Raw genomic sequence first — 21,072 nt, 5'->3', positions numbered from 1 at the left:
CTCGTGTGTTTTCTTCTTTTAGCAGCCAATACCTTTGGCCTCTTTGATCACATCCTTTCATCTTAGGCTTCAAAACACTTTTGTTATGATGGTTGAACATACTTGGGGCGGTCAGAGAGGCCTGCTCTCTGGTTTTGGAGGCTCAGTGAACTAGCCCTGGTGGTTACCAGGGGCTGGGGAGCTCGTGTACAAACTCAGTGTGACTGTGTCCTCCCATCTTGGCTTGCGGCTCTGGGCTTCTGAAGTTTGAGTGCTGTATAACTTTCTAACTACAGTTAATTTCAAAACATTTAGCAAATATTAAAAATGGCTTTTTCCTGCGTGAGGAAACAACACAGAACAAGGATCTTAGACGAGGGAATGAGAAAAAAGAGGAGGACTTCTGAGGAACTAAAGAAAATATTTTGCTTAGGTTCAATTAATAGGTGGGTTCAAGCTTATGCAAAACTTCTGTCAATGGGATGAAAAAGAGGTGTATTTTCAAGACCTTAGATAGGTAGCCCGGTGCTGCCGAAAGCACTTTGCTTGCCCTGAAGGTGTTGATTCAAGGACCTGTTCTGCCACTTACAGCCTGTTGACCTTCTGTGGACCTTTTGTTTTGACTCTAAAATTTAGCCAATAATTAGGCACCCAGGCACCGTGCTACATAGGGCAGGTGTGGGATTACCAAAGATAAGGCACAACTTTGGTCCAGGAATGAGTAGCTACCACTGAGGGCCTACCATATGTGTGGCATGGTATTAAGTGTCCTTCTGTTATTTATGTTTCCCTGTAATCCCATGAGGAGGGAGGTGGTATTCTCCTCTTCCAGATGAGGAAATGGAAGCTCAGACTGTAGTGTTAGGGTTTGAATCTTATTTCTGTCTGATTCCAAAGCATTTGGATTAGGCTTTGAGTGAGATAAATAATATAACAAGCATGGGGATAATAATACTTCACACTGTTGTTCCAACAAAATGTAAGTGAAAGTACCTTGTTAATGCAACTGCTCTACAAATGTACCCTCAGAGCAGTTGTCAGAAACATGGAGAACTGTCCACACATACTGCTTTTCTCCCTCAGCTTCACGTCCAGTTTTACTGGCTTTCAGCTAAAGGACTGTGGTGGCCAACGTCAGGTCTTCCTCTTTCTCTGGAGAGAGACATCCTGAGGGACTCCCTAGATGTCCCTAGAGACATCCCTAGGGTCTGCTATTCAGATCTGCTCTGCCTTTTTTCATCCCAGGGATGAACAACTTTGTTTTTAAATTTTTTATTTCACACACACACACACACACACACACACACACAAGAGATAAACTTGCAGATACCCAACATTCAGCTTCAACAATCATCGACGTTTTATTTATTAAAAATTTATTTATTTTATTTATTTATTTTTGGCTGCGTTGTGTCTTCGTTGCTGCCCGTGGGCTTTTCTCTAGTTGCGGTGAGCGGGGGCTACTCTTTGTTGCAGTGCGCGGGCTTCTCGTTGCGGTGGCTTCTCTTGTTGCGGAGCACGGGCTCTAGGCACGCAGGCTTCAGCAGTTGTGGCACTCGGGCTCAGTAGTTGTGGCTCTCGGGCTCTAGATCTAGAGCACAGCCTCAGTAGTTGTGGCGCACGGGCTTAGTTGCTCCGCGGCATGTGGGATCTTCCCGGACCAGGACTCGAACCCGTGTCCCCTGCATTGGCAGGCAGATTCTTAACCACTGTGCCACCAGGGAAGCCCTCATCGACGTTTTACCCCATCTACTTTCAGGGTGTTAATAAGAGACATCTGGTGGGGAAGCGCCTCCTTTCTATTACTCCATCATTTAGTTAAAAAATATTTGTGCGCCTGCTCTGCCAGGCACTGGCCATGCAGAGGTGATCAGAACAGACAAGGCACTTCCCTTTCTGAGCCTTACATTCGAGTTGGGAAGAGAGCCAAATTAGCACATAAATAGAATCTTGTTGTCATGAAGTGGAGTGAAGGGCATAAACTGTATGAAGTGATCATGAGTGGAGATGGGGAGGGAGCTGCTCAGACACAGTGGTCAGGAAAGGCCTCTCTAAGTAGGAGACATTTAGGCTGAAATCTGACAGCTGAGTAAGAATTAGCCATCGGACTGGCTGGCCGGAGTGTATCCAGGTGTTACTTTACTAACTCTTGTTGCCATATGATTGAGTAGTGGAGTTTGCTTGTGCAGAAAGTATTGCCTCAGGAGATGACTAACATCAACATTTACTGAGGGAGTGTCTCCTAAATGTACCGGCCTCTGTTTTGCCATTCTTCTCTAATCCTAAAGAGTGATCAAGGAGGGGCAGAGTCATGGAAGAGGGAAGGGACATGCAGGCAGAATATAAGACACCGGTCTTGGGAGGGGGTCCTGAGACCTCGTCTTTTCCTGCTCTTTCCTCTGTGATGGCTGCATCTGGAACCACCTGGGACTTGGGTGTCCACAGGGCTTGGTGGAAAGCCTGGTGTCCACAGGGCTTGGTGGAAAGCCTGGGGACCGAGTCTAGTGCTGATGTGGGCCTCGTTCACCATGATGGCAAGTGAGCCACTTCACCTCTTTCCCCATTTGTGAAAGGGGGAGATCATACTCTGCCTACTGCTTAGCTTTCCTGTGAAGGTCAAAGCCAGATCATGTTTGCTTTGTTGTTGCACAGATGCATGACATTCTTCATAAAGATTCCAGATAAGGATGTCGCCCCACCCCCGTCTCTTGGTAAATCACTGGAATAATTTGGGCCAGCAAGAAGCAAGGATGCCCTAGAGTTTGCTAAAAATAGTGTCTTGCTGTCTCCACTGGAAAGAAGACCTGTTTCATGTTAACCCAGTTTCTTCCCATCAAGGCTGGAAGCATGAAATGGAGACCAGTTGCTGACCGCTCTCTGAACCACAGTCCTTCATCTCCTTAAACTCTCTGAAGTCCTGCCAGCCTTGTCTCGCATTTATATGCTCTTCCCCTAATGGTTTCTTATTTTCTCCTTGGCTGAATTTTGTGTGGGCGGTTCAGGGAGAGGGTAGACAAGCACCCTTTCTGCGTCTCAGTGGGATTTTTAAAAGAATTTGAAAATGGCAGGGCTCTCTCCTCTGGATCCTATTGCCTCCGCAATGGGAGTGTGCCCGCATTTCCAAAGCAAACAGGGAGAATGGGCTGACCTTTTCCCAGAGGTGGTGAAACCTCCCTGGAATGATAGAGGGTGTTCTGGCCTGGGACGATGGCTGCCCAGAGAAACTGCCTGCCGGAGGGTGGTCTGCCTTCATTCCTTCAGACCTTATGTTCAGCCAGGGCTCAAGGGGGCCCTTTTGAAGGCAGAGAGGCCCCCAGAGGGTGAGAGGGGCGATAAGAAGAGAGAGTGTTCGGTGATGTTGCAATGAGAGGAGTCTGGGCCGCCTGGAGTGCTCTGGGGCCAGGAGTGTTGGCTTTTGTCAGAAAATTGGCTACAGCCTTGCCAGTGCCTCCCAGTTCTGCCATTTCCCTTCCATCAAGCTCTCCCGGAAGCTGGAAGCCGTGGAGGGAGCAAGAAAATGCACGTGAGGGTGTAACCAGAAGCTCCTGGGCCCATAGTGAGGGGAGAAGTGGCCAGCCGCTGGTGGGGCTGGGAGGCCTAGGCTCACCTGGGCACTGGCCTAGCGAAGCAGCAGCCCCACTTTCATCTCAGCGTGGTGGTCCAGTTTGATCCAGCTCAACTCGCAGGATCTCTTTACCTTTGTGGGCATTCCCTTATATTTGCATTTCAGCTTACTAAGCTGAAACTGTGTGTGTGAGTGTTAACGGGAACAGTACTTTATTGAGATATAATTTACATATGCTAAAATGCACAAATCTTACGTGTGCAGTTGGAGTCATTTTGACACGTGTATACACCTGTGTACCCAGATCAAGATTGCAGAACACTTCCACCACCTGGAAACTTGCCTCGTGCCCCTTTCCAGTCAGTCCTTCTACCCCAGAGTCATCCACTGTTCCCATTTCCATCACTGGTGATTAGTTTTGCCTGTTCTTGAGCTTCATCTGTGCGGAGTCATGTATTTTGTACAGAGGCTGAATCCCCAGGGCCTGGCCTGTGTCTGGCACTTGGCAGGTATGCACTGTGAGAGGAGCCTTGGTTCTTAAATTGCCCTGTGAGAGAGCTCTGACCCCACTGGGAAACTGAGGCTGTGGGCGGTTAGTGAGCTGCCCAGGGCAGGAGGCAGTGGTGGATCCCGGCCGCCAGCCCAGGCTCCCTGCTTAGGAATCCAGAGGGCTCTCCAGTATCCCGGGGGCTCCCCCAGCCCCTCCCGGGGGACTCCTTTCTAGTGCTCTGGATGAGGGAGCCTGGTGATCCTGGGCAGGTAGTGCCCCCTGCTGTCTGCCCGGCCAGACCCTAAACCCTCTCTCCTCCAAGGGATGTGACAGGATCATTTGGGCCGGAGCCCTACGCAGTGGTGGGCAAAGGGCAGGGGCTCGGCTCCTGGAGTGAAGTCTCCTGTCCTTTTGTTTTCCTCTGAAAGGAGGTTTTCCTAAGCATTGGGGGCTTTCCTTCCTTAGAATAAGCAGAAAAGGGAGAAGAGGCCTCTTTGGTGGAGTGCTGCTGCCCCCAGGTGGGTGGCCGGGGACACTACCACAGAGCAGGACGTCCAAGCACCGCCGTTCTTCTCAGGTTCTGGTTCTCCTTCTGCGGCTCCCCATCTCCTGGCCTCCTGAATCCTGGTCTCCTTGGCCTCTGAGAGGCAGATGTCCTTCACGGCCATCACCCTGCACTTCAGCGCTGACCGGGAGCGGGGGCCTTCCTCGGAGAACCAGCCCCAGCTGTGTGTAGGGGGGGCGGATGCGACCCCACATCTCCCGGGGACGGCGGGCCGGACATAGCCTAGAGGGCCTGTCCCGTATTAAGAAAGGGTGTGATCGGGTGAGATCAAGCTTTGATCTTCGGGCTGGGTTGGTGGGGGGTGGGAGAGGCGGGGCGGGGCTGCTTCTCGCAGTGGGGTGTGCAGCACCTCCCCGGCCTGCTGTGGGCGTGGGTGCCGTTGCCAGGGCCCCGCCAGCCCCTCCCAGCTCGCCCACCGCCTTCCTGTCGCACCTGCGGTCGTGGTGGTGTAACGGCCCAGCCCTCCCGGCCCCGGCGGCACGTGGCCTAGGGTGATGCTATCTGTAACTCAGAATTTTAAACTCTTTTTTCCAGAGGATGTGGCTTCTGCGGGAGAGCTTCAAACGGTGCCCCATTTGCCCCTCGCGGCAGCCATGACGTCATGGAAATGGGAGGGGCCGCCCCAAGCCCCCAGGACATCTGCACGGAAGTGGTAGACTTTTTTCCACTTCCTGTCCTACTTCTGGCTACTGACTCAATGTCTGACCTGATTATTAATTTCAAAATATAGCTCTCCGTGTGATAGTCAGAGGAAACCTTACGCATGTGTGTGTCTGGGTGAAACTATGCCTGAATCGCAGGTGGCCTTACACAGAGGCAGGGCACTGGCCGCCGCAGTCTCCTGGCTCATCAGTGTACTTAAACAGAGTGACGGCACTGGGTCTGCACACGGCTTGCTCCCCTTCCCCAGATCCACCCATCAGTCAGAAGTCCTTTTTCCCCATTCCCGGGAGCCCATTGCTCCCGGAGGTAGATTGGAGAAGGAGTTTTAAGATAGGACACTGGAGGAAGTGAGATGGATGGTAATGTGGCCTCCAGCCCTGGACCTTGGTATGGTGCCTCAGTGACTGGAGGGCTGACGCCTGGAAGCCCTGTGTGCTTTTCCAGAGTAACCATCCTCTAGGCTCTATTGGATGAGTGCCCGCCTGGGGCTGCACTGGCCAAGGGACCATCACTCAGGTTTTGCTTTTCCTGGTAGTTATTTTATTTTATTTTATTTTCTAAATTTATTTTATTTATTTATTTTTGGCTGTGTTGGGTCTTCCTTGCTGCGCACCTACTCTTCGTTGCGGTGCGCGGGCTTCTCATTACAGTGACTTCTCTTGTTTGTGGAGCACGGGGTCTAGGCGCGCGGGCTCAGTAGTTGTGGCTCACGGGCTCTAGAGCGCAGGCTCAGTAGTTGTGGCGCACGGGCTTAGTTGCTCCGTGGCAATGTGGGATCTTCCCGGACCAGGGCTCGAACCCGTGCCCCTGCATTGGCAGGCGGATTCTTAACCACTGCGCCACCAGGGAAGCCCCTTCCTGATAGTTCTTGACAGGTTGGTTACTCTTAGCTCATGGCTAAATTGTGAAATAGTGGCTCACCCGGCCACCTCATCTATTAATCCCCACTTTCTTTTTTCTTATGCTCTCCCCACACCCGTACACACATATACAACTTGGCTCCTTCCCCAGTGCCTGATGGTACTAATCATTTATTTGTTCACTTGCTGCTTAAGTGTATATTAAGCATTGGTTGTGTGCCAGGCACTGTGCGAGGTGTCGCAGACACACGGATGAACAAGATACACTTTCCATCCCAAGGAGCACATAGTTGAATGGATTTTTTTGCTGAGATGTTACCTGATGACTAAGGTGATATCTGTTAAAGGCTTTACATGTGACCCCAGGGGAGTTGGATTCTATGGGCAAACCAAGAGGGTAAACAATCCTTTGAGACTCAGACGGCTGCCTCTCCAATGGTGGGTCAGGGCAGAGGGGTCGCTCTGGTGGAGCTGAAGACCCCACCCAAGTGTTCCTGAAGCACATACTGGCTTAGCCTGCTCTTCTCTTGTCTGGCCTGTGATTTCAGTTGTACTCAGAGGGAAGGTCTCTGGGTGAAGTGTCAGAGAGTGTTCTAGAATCTTAGGCCTGGGGTCATGAGAAGTCATTTGGTCCATTCTTCTGCCTCCAGGGTTGGCCTGTGCTTAAAGCCTTTTGGAGCAGTAGGGTGTCTGTCCAGAGAAATGTGTTCTACAGCTGGCCTTGGTGACCCACTTCCCCCGGGATGGCATGGCCTTCCCTTCTTGAGGCTGGCCCCTGCTCATGGGGACTAGGGTTCTTCAGGGCTGGGCAAGTCTCAGGGACTTGATGACCATGTCTCCAGGTTTCCTCAGCAGCCTCTCCCCTCCACGCTGAACAATGCCGGGTCCCTTACTGCACTGAGGGACCTGCTACAGTGGCCCTCAGCCCAGCGCTGACCCTCCTGGTGGGCGTAGGCACCCTTCCCCAGGCCCCCTCACAAAGACCACTTTAATCCCCTCTGATACCCCCGGTGGGGCCTGGGCCAGACATGAGAACAGAGTGGACACAGGTGAGTGGACTCTGCACCACCCCTCCACACCTGCTTGCTCCTGCTCTGCCCTCTGGCTTGGCCCTGATTGGCTTTAGGCTTAACAGCCTCAGACTTGAGAGAAAGTTCTTGCTGGGACTGAGGAACCCCTGGTTTGAGATGGAAACTGCTCAGGGGTGGTGCTGACCCTGCTTTCCAGATGGCCTCTTACCTGACTGAGACCTTGTCACCCTCAGCTTGGGCTGGGCCTGGAAGGAGCAGGCCTTGCTGCCTCCATGGGTCTGGGAGGATCCCTAGCTGCGGCTGCCGCATCCCCTCATAGGTCCTCGGGTAGCTTTAGGGGTCCAGTGACCAAGGGGCCCTGCCACCTGTGGGCCCTGGGCTGGTGCGACTCCACACGCTCCCTTGGCCTCCTCCAGCCCGGGCCTCCTCTGAGGTTCTTGGAGGGGCCCATCTTTGGCCCCTTCACTGCCTTCCAGGGTCCCTGTTCCTGTCCCCTGCCCTGAGCCCCATGTCCCCTTCATCCTCAGCATCTTTGCAGCCAACTCTCAGGGGCAGACCTGTCTCCCCAGTCACCCACACATCCCTTGCTTGGATCTTTTGTATACAGACCAAAGTGAATTACTATTTTAGGAGGAGGAACAAAAAGACAGACTAAGTTGCCTGGGAGTTTTTCACAGTTGATAAAGGCTTGCTCTGTTAACCCCCCACCCCTAGGGGCATTTTCATTTAATATGGGGAAGCGAATGCTTTAATTAAAAGAAATTCCCAATGGTGGAATCTCCAGCACTATGTTAGACTGATGAGGAGGCAGTTTTGGGTTCCCCACAGGTGGTGCCTGTTCTCCTGTGTGTGAGAGTGACCTGCTATGATGGGACTTCCTCTGAGACCTTTCGCTTCAGTGATCTTTAAAGGCACTTGTATTTAGGCTGCACACGAGGCCGCTCAGAGAGAACTGGGGTTCCTGTGACTACCCTCGGGAGGGCTCCGGAGATGGACATGGTTTTTACTTCTATAGAAGCCAGAGAATCAGAGATGCAGGGAGCTGAGGCAGCCTCTAGTCCTATGTGACATAGGTTTTACAGGTGGTGACCCTGGAGCTCACAGAGGGGAGGGACATGCCTAGGTTACCTTTCGAGCTGGTGGCTCCATCCCTGTGATAAGAAGCAGGCCTGAATTGTAGCTGGAAGGATTTGCATGTTTCTGGCTGTGTGGTCAGAGACACACAGGTGAACCGTACAGGTATTTGAGGATGGGACCCTCCCCCCCCTCCCCTACTGCCCTGGGAATTGTTAAGCACTGGGTTTCGGTCTTGATCGTGGTAATTGTGAAGTGGATGGCTGAGTGGTCTCTGAGGGGTGTTCCCATCAGCGTCCACGACCCCAGGAAAGATGCTGAGGCAGCAGGAGGCTCAGGAGAACCCCAGGGGCCCCAGGGGATCCCGTCACCTGTGCTCTAGGTGAGGGCTTGAGACTTCTACTCTCCTTGGCTGAGTCCCTGGGCTTGCGGGGAGAGAGCTCATCTCTGCTTTTCTCATTCTCACATCCAGGGTGGTGGGAGTAGAAAGTGTGGCTAGGGTCAAAATCTTCTACCCGCTTCCCCCACTCCTAGACTGGGCACTCCAATGGGCTGGGCCTTGGGTTGGGACCCAGGCAGTGGAATGGTGGCCTTGGGTTGGGACCCAGGCAGTGGAATGGTGGGTGGTTCCCAGCCATGAATTTGTAGGTCAATGCACTGTTTCAACGGGAATCCAGTCTGAAAGGAAAGACAAAGGAACTGTCCCTTCAGGGCAGGAGACAGTGGGTGGCCTTTTGGGGACACTTGCTATGTGGTCCCTGTCTGCCAAATTTCAACTCCAGGTCATTACCACCCAGGTACATGGGCCTCCTGCTACGGGTGGCCCCGTGGAAGAGCAGGGACCCGAGCTTTTCAGCGGGTTCACCTGGCCCCCAGTCCAGCCTTCTAAGTGGAATTTTTTAGAGGTTTTTCCATGAAGAGGTGGACTGAAGCAGCTTGTTGAGTTAGGCTTCCTGAACGTCATCATGGACAAGTGCCTTGGTTTCTTTCTGCCCAGCTAGTGACCCACAGCAGGCCGAAGACGATCCCGACCAAATCCAATCAAGCAGGAGCACAGCCTCTGCTCTTCCAAATTGCTTTTAATGAAGCCATGGCAGCAGAATATGCAACGTGGTTCAGATACACAAGCAGAGCAGGGCCTAGATCATGAGATAATCTCCCCCACATCTTGGGAAAAAGGGTGATATGTATTTCTTTATGAACACTATGTAAAAAATATAAACAGCACACAACATTCTCCAGGAGCTAGAGCCCAAGAGAACCCACTGGGAACCATCCTTCAGTGGTACATCAGAGGCAGTCTCTGGGAGGGGCGGGGCGGGGAGGGAGTTTCCCCACAGCCAGGAGAGGCTGCAGCGGCCTCTGTCTTTGCTGAGAATGCCAGGCAGTGACAAGCAGCAGTGAGGGAACAGAGGGGGTGGCGGCAGTGCTGGGCAGCTCTTCAGCGTCTTGATCAGGAATATCTGGTAGGATCCAGTTGGTGGTATCGCCAGTGGGGCCAGAGAGGTGGAGGGAGCCTTCTTGTCCACGGGGGCAGAGAGTGCACCTCTCTGCTTGAAGAGGGAGAGGAGGGGCGACAAGGAACAAGGGGAGAGGGAGCACGGGGCTCTCACGTTCTTGGAGACCTGGGAGGAGAAAAACACAAGTCAGGCTGCATACTGAGGAGATGCAGCACAGTTAGGGATGTGATGGGGATGCCTCTGTTTGTAGAGTTCTAGGAGCCAATGGATCCCGGCTTCAGTAGTTGTGGCACGCGGGCTCAGTAGTTGTGGCGCACGGGCTTAGTTGCTCCGCGGCATGTGGGATCTTCCCGGACCAGGGCTCGAACCCGTGTCCCCTGCATTGGCAGGCGGATTCTTAACCACTGTGCCAGCAGGGAAGCCCCCCGGGTTCTTTTTGATGGGATGGTCTTGTCAGTGGGATGACCTGGAGTACTGGGGGAGAAGGGTCTGGAGACTCTAGCCAGGATTAAGGTGGATAATGAATACAATACCGTCTCACCATATTGGGGTCAGAGGGCCTGAGGAAAGGAATTGGGGGCCGCCCTTTTAGGATTTGCAGCGAAAGGGATATGATAGAAGGTGTGGGTATGAATGAGTCTGGGTCCTAAGTTTCTCCCAAGTTTCCCTCGTTAGCTGTGTGGCCCTTGATGTTACTTGGCCTCAGTTTCTTCATTTCCAAAATGAGGGTACTAACAACTGTTCCTCGTACTTTGTAGGGGAGACATGGCTCAAGCGAGGTGACTAATGTCACCTGAGGAGTGTATTGTGTTTATCAAGTGTTTTGGGCCATTGCTATTAACAAGGGGAACTCCTAACAGGAAAAAAAGGAGGAGTCTGGTGGGCCAGACTTAGGACCTAAAAGCAAGAGCCTGGGGGAGGTTAGCTTTGGGGACCCACCCCCAGACCCCCAGACCCCACCGCCCGGCTGAGATGCCGGCTCACCTCAGCTGGACCACAGCCGCAGCGTCATGAGCAGGTTGTACCCGACCACTTTCAGGAGGAGGACGCGGAACCCGATCACTGACAAGTTTCGGAAGTTTAGGTTCATATCTGCAAAACCGAGGGGCCACAGCGGTCATGGGCACAGGTCTGCACAGCCCCCGTGACACCGAAAGCAGGGTGGGGAGTGGGGTGGGTGTTAGCGCCCGGATCTGCCTCTCCCTTTGAGCTTTGGTGCACATCCCCTCATAAACATATTTGTACATCCCTCCAGGGTCAACAGCATTTCATTTCCAAAGGGAAACACTGACTGCATTTACTCTGTTTTATTTCTGAGCCCCTCCGTGGATGGGGATGGTGGGCTCTCAGAACTCATCACACGCAGCCCCCTGGGTCTGGGCCCCTTTGTGAGAATCTAGTGGCTGAACCACAAGACGGATGACTCAGTACAAATGGCTCAAATGGCAATGAATATGGGCCCAGGGTAGGTGGTGAGGAGTGGTGGGGATCTTTGAGGGACAAGGTCACCGCCTACATGAGTTCTGCTGCTCTTCTTGAAAGAAGGCAAAACCCCCTGGCTGTGGAGGGAAAATGTCTTCAGGGTGACCTGGTTAGTCTAGGGCTTCACAAACGCTGGTCAGAGATTTCACACCTGGGCCACCCAGAAGCTCTCTTGAGCTGTGCTGACAGTGGAGCTATTGAAAGGAATACAGAGGCCTAGGAGTGAGTCACTGGTCTAGCAAAACTAGACTCATCCTCAAAGTACTTAGAGTGGAAAAGAAAATTAGAGATGGAGAGAGGAATCTAGGGATTCAAGAATGTCCCCAGGCAGCTCTGACCAGGGCTCGGACGGCTGTTCTTGTTCCTCAGAACTTCGTTCCTAGATCCACACATCCCTTCTCATCATCTCTATCCCATCCCAATAATTGTGGGTTCATCGCCTCCACAAACCTGTGTGAGGCCAGGATAGACCCCTCCCTTACCTGTTTCAAAGCTTTTCTCTACTATCTTGGTATCACAGAGAATTCCTAAAAGGAACAAACAAAGAAATTTTTCTTAGAGTCCCGAGCGTGCTGACTCTCCCACCCCAGAAGTTGGGCTGGTGAATGTCTCCAGCCTCTCCATTCTTCCTTGTGCAGAGATCTGGAGAGAACCTGTTCCATATGGGCACCTGCTGGGATGAGCCACTGAATGATGGCGGTGGTCCCTGAAGGACCAACACCCTGGCTTCTGGGCACCATTTTATTCACTTAATGAACACTGGTTGTGCTAAACGCATGTTACGTGACACAAGGCCCTAAGGAGCTGTTATACCCTGCCCTTTGGGCGAGTTCCAGTCTGGAGTCTGATAGAGGAAGTAAAACAGACACAGTGACAAGTGCCGTGAGGGGTATAGATGCTTTCATGTGTTCCACAAAGTTTTGACCCCTGCATCCCAAATTTGTTTGTTTGTTTTCTCTGACTCAGTAAACAGCATTACCATTGACACAGCTGCTCAGAAATAAAATCCAGCCACCTTCCTTGATGCCCCCTTTTCCTTCTCATCCCTGCATGGTTCTACGTTTGGATCCCAAATAGTGTTGGGCATGGGCATTAACTCCCTGCCACAAGCCCGTCCTGGCCTCCATCATCTCTCTGCTGCAAGGGCTTCTTTTCTGCTTCTACTCTTGGCTCCTACAATCCATTTCCCACTCAGCAGTCAGAGTGATTTTTAAAAAAAGTAAATTGGATGTCATTCCCCTGTTTATAGCCAATCAACAGCTTCTCATTGTACCTAGAACAGTGTCTCCCTCTCATGATGGGTGAGGCCCTGTGATGTGGCCCTTGCCTACCTCTTCCATCTCATTTCCTCCTGCCCTTCTCCTTTCTCACTGAGCTCCTGGCTCAGGCCTCTATAGGGTCCTTTCTCTGCCCTTGGCATGGCTGGTACCTTCTTAGCCTTGAAATCTCAGCTCAAATAGCATTTCCCCAGAGAGCCCTTCTGTGACTTTTGTCCCTAAGGTGGCTGTTTCCCCAACTCCAAGTTAAAGCACATGTTACAATCTGGAGTTCTTTCGATTTCCACTTGCTGATGGTTGGTCTCCCGCAACGGGAGTGGGGCTTGCTCAGGGCAGACCCCTCATCTGATGTGTTTGCTCCTCCATGGCAGCAACTGGCATGTTGTACATGCACAATCAGTGATCGCTGAGTGAATGAATGAATGAATGAGTGAGGTTAGGAGCTGGGAGAGACCTTTGGCAGAGAGGGAGAAAAAGGGAGGGGATCTTGGGGATGAAGTGGCATCAGGGCGGGGCCTGGAGGAGCAGTAAGGGTATGAGCGGAGCCGGGGGCGGGGGGGGTGGGACTCAGAGTGGGTGAGCCTCAGGGCCGATGCTGCCCCTCGCCTCTCCCCCTCTGCTCTTGCCAGGACGTACTGTGGCCTGCCGGCATGGGATTCACTGGGCTCAGTAAAGAGAGGGGAGGGGCTTTGATGACAATTGATGAGGCTGAGAACACCAATCAGAGCAGCTTTTAAGATACCAAGGACCCGAGCCCGAGCACAGCCGGGCCTCTCGAAGGCGGAGACTCAGCTTAGCCCGGCCCCAAGGCTGCACTCACCTGAGTTGGAGTAGAAGGTCTGGTTGAAGGTGTCTTTGCATCCCACATTGGTTCCTGCTCTGTCCCAAGCCACGACCCCGTTGCTCTTGGAACCCAGGGCTCCCATGTCCAGCACGGTGCTGTCTGAGCTATACACCATGGGCCCCGTGACTTGTGACATATTGGCTTGAGATTCAAAATCGGTGTATAAGCAGACGGAGGTGTTGCTGGATTTGGAGCTTCTCAGCTGGTACACGGCAGGGTCGGGGTTCTGGATATCTGTAGACCCAAAAGACACGGGTTAGGAGATGTTCGTTTCTCTCCTTGCCCCAACCCAGGCCTGAGTCCCGATGCCAGTGATGGGCAAGAGTGGGGCTCTGTAGGGCTGACAAGTCACATTTGTCAGGCTTTAGATGGGAAAGAACATTGTAGACACCAGCAGCTTGCAACAGACGGGACTCAGGGACAGGCACAAACCATGAGTCCTGGCCAAGAGGCCAGGCTCTTAGTGAATGCTCTCTGCCAGGCCCTGCCTGCCATTCAAGGAAACCAGAAATGCAGGGCTACTTAAGTATACTGCCCACTCTTCTGCTTAAGGGAACTTCCTCAAAGCTCAGTAGGCACAGTAAGCAACAACATAGTTCTGACAGGACAAAGCGAGCGTAGAAAAGATGTCCAGCAAAGCAAACCATACATCTTAGAATCCGGGGTGGTCTCCCCCACTAAGCTTGGGCATTGACAGGAATGTGAGCTTTATGATAGGCTGGCATGAAGTTGGAAGATCGGTCTCATCACCAGGAGATTTCTCTCACTGATAAAAGTTTTAGACGCTAAATCAGAACATCTGCATCCAAGCCCTGGCTCTACCATTTACTAGACACAAGGCCTTGAGCAATTCACACCCGCTCCCTGAGTCTCAGGAATTTCATCTGTCAAATGCAGATGTTGCCTCATCCACTTTCCTAACCAGGCTATTCTGAGAAGCCATGAGAGTTTCTCCATATAAATTATATTTAATAAACTGTGAAATACTGACATAATTTTAGTAATTGTAGCTCTTGATACTACCAGGAGACTGCCATAATAATGTGCTGCCAAGTAATACACAGTTTCTACTCTTCACCCCCCAGGAAGCAGGAGTTGCTGGAGGCTTTTCTTTAGTGCTGAGAATGACTCTTCAGTATTTTCATAGGATTTTGTGTTTTTAATGCAACCCTCAGTGTTTATTCTTTCAGACCTCTTGCCCTTGGAGGAGGAAGCAGAGCTTTGCCTGGAGGATTAACACGTTGGGGCCACCCAGAGAGTTTACAGCAGGGTTGGGACAACAGCTTCCTGCCCCTGTGGTTCTCTGCTCCCCCAGCTCCTCACCACACATGCAAAGTTTTGCAGACCAGTGATGCATAATGCACCCCACTAGCTGAGCCAGCCAGGGTGGCCTTGGCAATGCAGATATCCAGCTGGACCCCAAACCAGGGGCATCAGCCCTTGGCATGGCCTTGGGATGGTGAGTCAAGGCAGAGCTGTCTGTGGTGGGGCTGTCCCTGGAGCAGCAGAGCAGGGGTGGGTCCATGGTCACATGTGAGCGACATCCAAACCTCTGGCTTCAAAGGATTCTGCCTGCTCCCCTCTGATCTCCATCTACCTGTGGGGCTGACATCACCGTGGGTTAAAGGTCTATGGCGTAAATCTCTTCCTGGGAGGGGAGAGACGGGAAGCCATTAACCAATACCACACGCCAGTGGATTTGTTAGTCATCAGCGGGGGTCATGGGTGGGACCGGGGAGGGGGACATGGAAGGGTGTGGAGGTGCTGAGAGAACGTGGCCTCAAGAAGAAGGCAGAGGCTAAGCTGCCACCAGACACAGGATGGCCTTAGAGGGGGAAGGGGGTTACTGTGGGGGCCAGATGCCCAACTTTGAGTCCTGGTTAAACTCTCACTCAAGTCCTAGTGCCAGGGGGGTGTCAGGCTGGAGAAGGTCCAGACCGCACTGTCCAATGTGATCGTCTTTAGCTACTTGTGGCTATTGAAATTAAGACTAACCAAAATCAAGTAAAATTAAAAATTCAATTAACCATAAACCTTCATTTTAAGAGCTCAGTAGCTACATGTGGCTGATGCCTACTGTATAGTACAGTGAAGAATGACAGAATATTTCCATTGTCATTGAAAGTTCTATCAGACAGCATTGGTCTGGAGTGAGCAATGCCACGGACCATGAGGAAAGACACCAGGGGCTGAGGGTGAGACTTAAAGCCAACTTGAGTTCTGTGAGGGGTGATAGCGGGGCAGGCTAATTGTAGCTCAACTTTGCTAGTGAGAGATCAAAATGAAAGAGCAGTTAGTGAAGTCAGAAGAACTGAGGTGATTTTTAGCCTCTTTCAAGTCTTGTTTTTACCAGTTGATACCCTTTGGGCTTCCCTATGTGCATTTTGGCTGTTGTTTCTCCTGTGCGGCTTCCCTACCCCTGATTTCCTCTCTTACTCACCCTCTCCTGCTCCCCACACTTCAATCTCTTCTTTGAGCTCATCATCCAAACGACTTGTCTAAAACATGGAGCTGATCGGGTCACTTTTTGTTCAAAATAATTCAGAGACTCCCTATTGCCTATAGGATGATGCCCACACTTCCTGGATTGACATTCAGGGGCTGCCATGATCTGGAGAGCTTGAATTTCCTCTCTCAAATCCTTTATATGCCCTATATGAGTACAGCTACACCAAACTCTTCACACTGGCTCCCTGGAATGTAAGCTCTGTGACAGCAAAGGCCTGTCCCTAGATTACTGCTGTGTCCCTGGTCTCTGCCATATACTAGGGGCTCAAGAAATAATTGTTGGATAAACAAGTGGCCTAGTGATCGTCGGATTTTCAGAATTTCTGCTAATTAGACCTTTTGGTCAAAAAAGCTGGATACTGATCCCTAAACTTGACTCTTTAAAGCCCCCTTTTACTTTTACACCCCATGTACCTCTAGTGAGACCTTTTTGTCTGAAAACAAAGAATGAGTCACTGTTAATTGGGAGGGCTTTAGGGGTCCATCTGCCAGAGCCCTGGGAGGAGAGACATTCTGTTTCACCTCAGCAAGATAAACGCCTCCTACCACTGATGACATCTCAGAAGGTAGCCTTAGCAAGACTGGATCAATTTTTCAGTATGGAAGTCACCTATTCTAGTTCCTAACTGTTCATTTAAATTCAGAACTAACGGCAGAAGCACATGTCCGAAGGCTCTAGTAGTGCATTAGACCCCCAGGGGCACAGCAGTGATCGAAAGCTCCCTTACCACTAAATCTGTTCTTGGTACTTAGGCACCAGGAACCCAAAATGTGAGTTAGCAGCACTAACTCTGAGTCTGAGTTCCACCGAGGCTCTGGTGAGCGTCAGGAAGCAGTGAGCCTGCACAGACTTACTGGGAGTAATGGAAACTCTGGTTCCCTTACCAAATTGCACCTGGGAGGCAATACCTCCATACCACTCTGAATGTCTCCGTTACAGAGAGCCTAGGTGTCCCCTCCTCTGAGGGATGGGCTCTTACAGCCCACTGAGCAAGAAGGGGGAGGTCTAGGCCACAAGCCGTCCATGGAAAGAGCTGGCCCCTCTCAACTTCACCTCTGGTCTGCATTTTTGAATTGGATTCCCAGTTTCCTAGTGGCTGGTCCTGGCCCTAATTGTCTGTATTCTCTCTCTCTCTTTCTTTTTTTTTTTTTAAGGCTTTGAAGCAAATTGTATTTATTCAGTTTACCATTTCAGAGAAATATGTGATATTTAAAAATAATAATAAAGTACTATATATGATCTATTATTATTTACTGTATACCAAGTTTTGTGATCAATACTGTATTCTCTTGAAGGCTGTAGTATTCCTTTTCTCCATTGTTTATAAAGTTATCTTTTGGCTTTCTCTCCATCTAACTTCATTATTAGATGTGTTTACTTGGGCAAAATCATGTGCCTTGTTCATTCCCAAGATCATGCCTTCTTTCTTGGTGTTCCTTATGCCTGGAAGTCCCCTCCTCTCCTTGCTTTGCCCAAACAGATCTTACTCTATCCTTCAGACTCAACGAATCCTTTCTACTGCATCAAACCTTCTCCATCTAGGCCAACTTTTCAGCCAGGACTCCATTCCTCTGAATCTCTACTGTGCCTTTTGACATCATCAGCTGGTTGATACTAAAATGGTTTTCAGGTTGCTAAATTTACAATAGTTTGGTCCCTTTGGCTAGTTTTTATACTATTTGGAGACAGGTCAGGCATCTATCTTAGATATCTTCATACTCAGTCTCACATTTTATAGTTTGATGGCCACATAGAAGGCATTTAAAATTAGCCACTGAATGACTAGAGTAAAATTTTAATGCATTTGACCTAGAGAAACACAGATTTTCAAGATCGATAGTGTGGCTTTTCCCGTTCACAGAGGCCTCTGTAAGACAATTAGTTGTAACACCCACAGTTAGCCTTACCATAGTAATACTAATATCTCCGGGGAAAAGATTAGTGACACTGGCCCATGGGGTTGCAAATGGTGCCACCTAGAATGACTCACCAAATATTATGGCCACTTGCGTTCCTTTCCCAAATGTGTGTTTATTGGTCATTCCTCTGGTATTCACACTGCAGGTGACACCATTACAGAAACTCACTGGACTACCTCCTATTTCAGTAGCAGAAACACTGATCTCTCACAGGGGACAGAGGGTCACACTCTTTAGAGGTATACCTTCTGATTTTCTGTGTTGAGACTTTGTCTCTTAATCCTTCCCCTTCTGCCTCATCCTGCTGTAGTGCCCTCGGTTGGAGGTTGTGGTTTCCTTAAACCAAGAATTCAGTAGAGTAAAACCCCCCGCTCAGGGCAGCAGTATCCTGGATCCTCTCGTGAAAGGTCCAGGACTCCTTGCCCATCACCTGACTCATGATTCTTCAGGTTGTAGCCCAAGGATGTTTCCTGAGCATTGAGCGCAGGATGAGAGGATTTTCTGGGTTGGGTGGAAAGAACCATTTGGGATCCTACAGAAGATAATACCTGGGCTCAACTCAGCATCTTGGACAAAGAAGAATTAATTGTCAATGTCCACCCTTGCCCCGCATTACTTACTTGGTTGGACACTTAGTCTGGTCCCTGCTCCAAAGTTTAACTTGTTACCACTGCCGAATCCCCACTGAGGGTAAGGTCTGTGCAATAACCTTCCTGATGTTAACCTGCTGAAACCCACCAGACTTTGAGGGCACCATTCTACAAGGCACCCTGGGGCTTTGTTTCTTAGATTTCATATTTCCCAGGGAAGTCATTCCCCTTTCCCTTTACAATAATGAAGGTTTAGTAATAACAAAGCCTTGTTGATGATGATGATAATTATTATCAATATTATTTAGTAAAGCTACCATTTATTGATTACTTGCTATATGCTGAGCATTGTCTTGTTATGATGTGTTATTGTCATTTGCCATTGAGAAAGTGGAGACTTAATTAGCCAGAGATGGTAGAGCCAGACTTTCCCCCAGGTCTGCCAGCCTCCCAAGCTGTGCTATGAACCCCACACCATCCTGCCTCCGTGCCTTGTTATATTTGCCATTCAGATAGGGGTCTGGGTCACTTTTACCCTGGGAGTGGTTCAATGCTCTGCTAAGCTCCAGAGAGGAAGATTCTGTGAGCAGGTATCCCCACACCATGCTCATTAGTCCATCCACGGAATTTAGCTACCTGCTGCAATAAAGGAGAATTTGTGTTTGCCATGAACTCATCTCTTTCCCCAAGAGCACTTAGCTAATTTCCTGAATCTTCAGATCATCTGGTGCTGACATTCTCTGTTTTGCTTGAAAGCACTGAATATCTGCAACTCTTTTTATGTTTCTGTAAATTATTCTCAGATTTTCATTTCCTCAACTGGCCCTTGGCACTTCTGTCTTTAGTATGAGAAATGGGAACATCTTAAGATACCAGAAGAGTTTGTAGAAATGGAAACGAGTGTTTCACATATCCTCGAGTTTACCGTAAATCATTGCTGGTTTTCTCATAGACAAGTTGTCAGTTACTTTGCCCTGGTCATTTGCACCGTCATACTCACACGGGTGTACGGTCAGCCTGGTCCCCACTCCGAAGATCAGCTTATTGTAGCCACCAGACCACACACACTAGGAGGGTGCTTTACAAGAACTCTAGCCCCCCGGCAGGGTCAGCTTCACTGGGGCAGAAATGTCTCCTGTGCCTGTTTTACAGGCTCCTCCAAAATCCCCCTTTCTCTGGCACAAGAAAAAAGTCTGGCCCACTGAGTCCTAATTCCTCAGCTTTCTGTGTAATAATCTCACAGACCTTTCCCTCCTAGCCGGCCTTGAGCAGGTCAGGCCTTCCTGGAGGGTGGATGCCCGTTCTGGGTTCCACACTGGAAGTGAAGGAGGACAATTGGAAGGGTCTGGAGAAGAGCCAGGGATTAACTGGGAAATGAATCTTGAGGGAAAATTCACAGCACCGGCAATAGACGGAAAACCTTGGGTAGGGCTTAATTCATGGAAGGGAGGCCTATGAAAGCTCTCCTTTTAGAAAGCAGTTCTATGAGTCTTTGAAGGCAGAGACAGAGAGAGACTAATATTGCCATAGGGATATCACATACAATGCACAAGGAGCACTGCTTAACTCGGAAGGTTGTGAGAATCAGGAGTGAGTTATGGATGGGGCCTGAGAATCTATTTCTCTGGAGGGTTCTAAGATTAGGGTTGACATTCATATGGGGACAAAAAAAATCTCCAAAGTTTGAGAGTGGTTTAGACAAGTCCTTCTCAGTGAGAAATTCACAGAACTCTGGTCCTAAGTTTCTCTGCAAGGAAGATTCTAAGCTCAAAGAAGTTTGGAAAACGCTGTATAGCGTATTTCAGTCCTGAAGACCAACAGTGCATAGTAGCATTTTAAAGGCTCTGAGAAGTCTTACAAGAAAGAAATTTAGAGCTTCTTAAACTTAACTCGATTCAGGAATTTTTTTTCTTAAAACACCCCTTAACCTCTGTGGAACATGTACAGGTTTAGATATACATTCCCTGGAAGTCCCTTTTCTAGTTCAAAGAATTTAAAATTCATCCTAAATTTCAGCCTCATTTTATCCTTAAGCTTTCTGTGTTCTGAATCTGTTTGTTCTCCTACCAACTCCTACGGACACAATTAGGGGCCTCATTAATGCTGATTATTTCTTTCTAATCATTATGAAACAGCTTCATATGTAGCAAATTTTCCTGCCACTGTCAGGAATGGCTCGAGGGCAGGTACGTATGCAGTCATCATGCAAGACCACATCGCCCCAACACTTTGCAGGGTTTACCTACTGGGAACAATGGCAACTTTAAAGCCTTTCCCAAATGTGAATTTATTGGTTTTCTTTCCACACACCTTCCTACACACCTTAGAGCTGTGTACTTCAAAGAAGGTTCTGGTCCTAAAGGAGAAAAGTTTCCTTAGAACAAATGGAGAAAAGTTTCCTGGGTGACGTCTCAAGTAGGGACATAGACTTCATGTATTTATCATTAGACCTCTCCTTTTTGCTGCTAAAACCCATTTGTGCTGCTTCCCTCTCAGGGTATTGTAGTTCTTATGCCTCTGATCTCTGGTTCTTTAGAAATATGATGGGTTTCAGGCTTTCTAAATGTAGCCTGAACTGACCCAGGGCAGGGAAGAGGCTTTGGTGAACAAATGAACAGATAAATATGGAGGAAGTTTTCCCCAGAGAAGTGGGCTTTCGCCCACCCACGCACGTTCAGATGGATTCTGTAATCTCCCGGTTTTGAAATCTAACAACTCTGTTGGAGAATACTTGCTACTGTCTAAACCAATATGTTCTAAACAG

At 49.9% G+C, this 21,072-nt stretch overlaps 1 protein-coding gene across 1 annotated transcript in view; it reads right to left on the bottom strand.

Annotated features, from left to right (window-relative positions):
• Positions 1-9,304: 9,304 nt before the first annotated feature.
• LOC118889744 (T cell receptor alpha chain MC.7.G5-like) overlaps positions 9,305-21,072 on the bottom strand; it is a 257,692-nt gene continuing 245,924 nt past the window's right edge. Inside the window, exons 5-8 of the mRNA XM_036841837.1 lie at positions 13,267-13,524; positions 11,652-11,696; positions 10,672-10,779; positions 9,305-9,852 (exon numbers count right to left, since the gene is read on the bottom strand). Of these exons, the coding sequence (XP_036697732.1) occupies positions 10,673-10,779; positions 11,652-11,696; positions 13,267-13,524 (410 nt within the window). The 3' untranslated portion in view covers positions 9,305-9,852; position 10,672. The remainder of the gene's footprint in view (positions 9,853-10,671; positions 10,780-11,651; positions 11,697-13,266; positions 13,525-21,072) is intronic.

The sequence above is a fragment of the Balaenoptera musculus genome, chromosome 2, assembly GCF_009873245.2.
Source record: "Balaenoptera musculus isolate JJ_BM4_2016_0621 chromosome 2, mBalMus1.pri.v3, whole genome shotgun sequence".
In the NCBI taxonomy this organism is placed as follows: Eukaryota; Metazoa; Chordata; class Mammalia; order Artiodactyla; family Balaenopteridae; genus Balaenoptera; species Balaenoptera musculus.
This window is presented reverse-complemented; position numbering and strand designations above follow the sequence as displayed.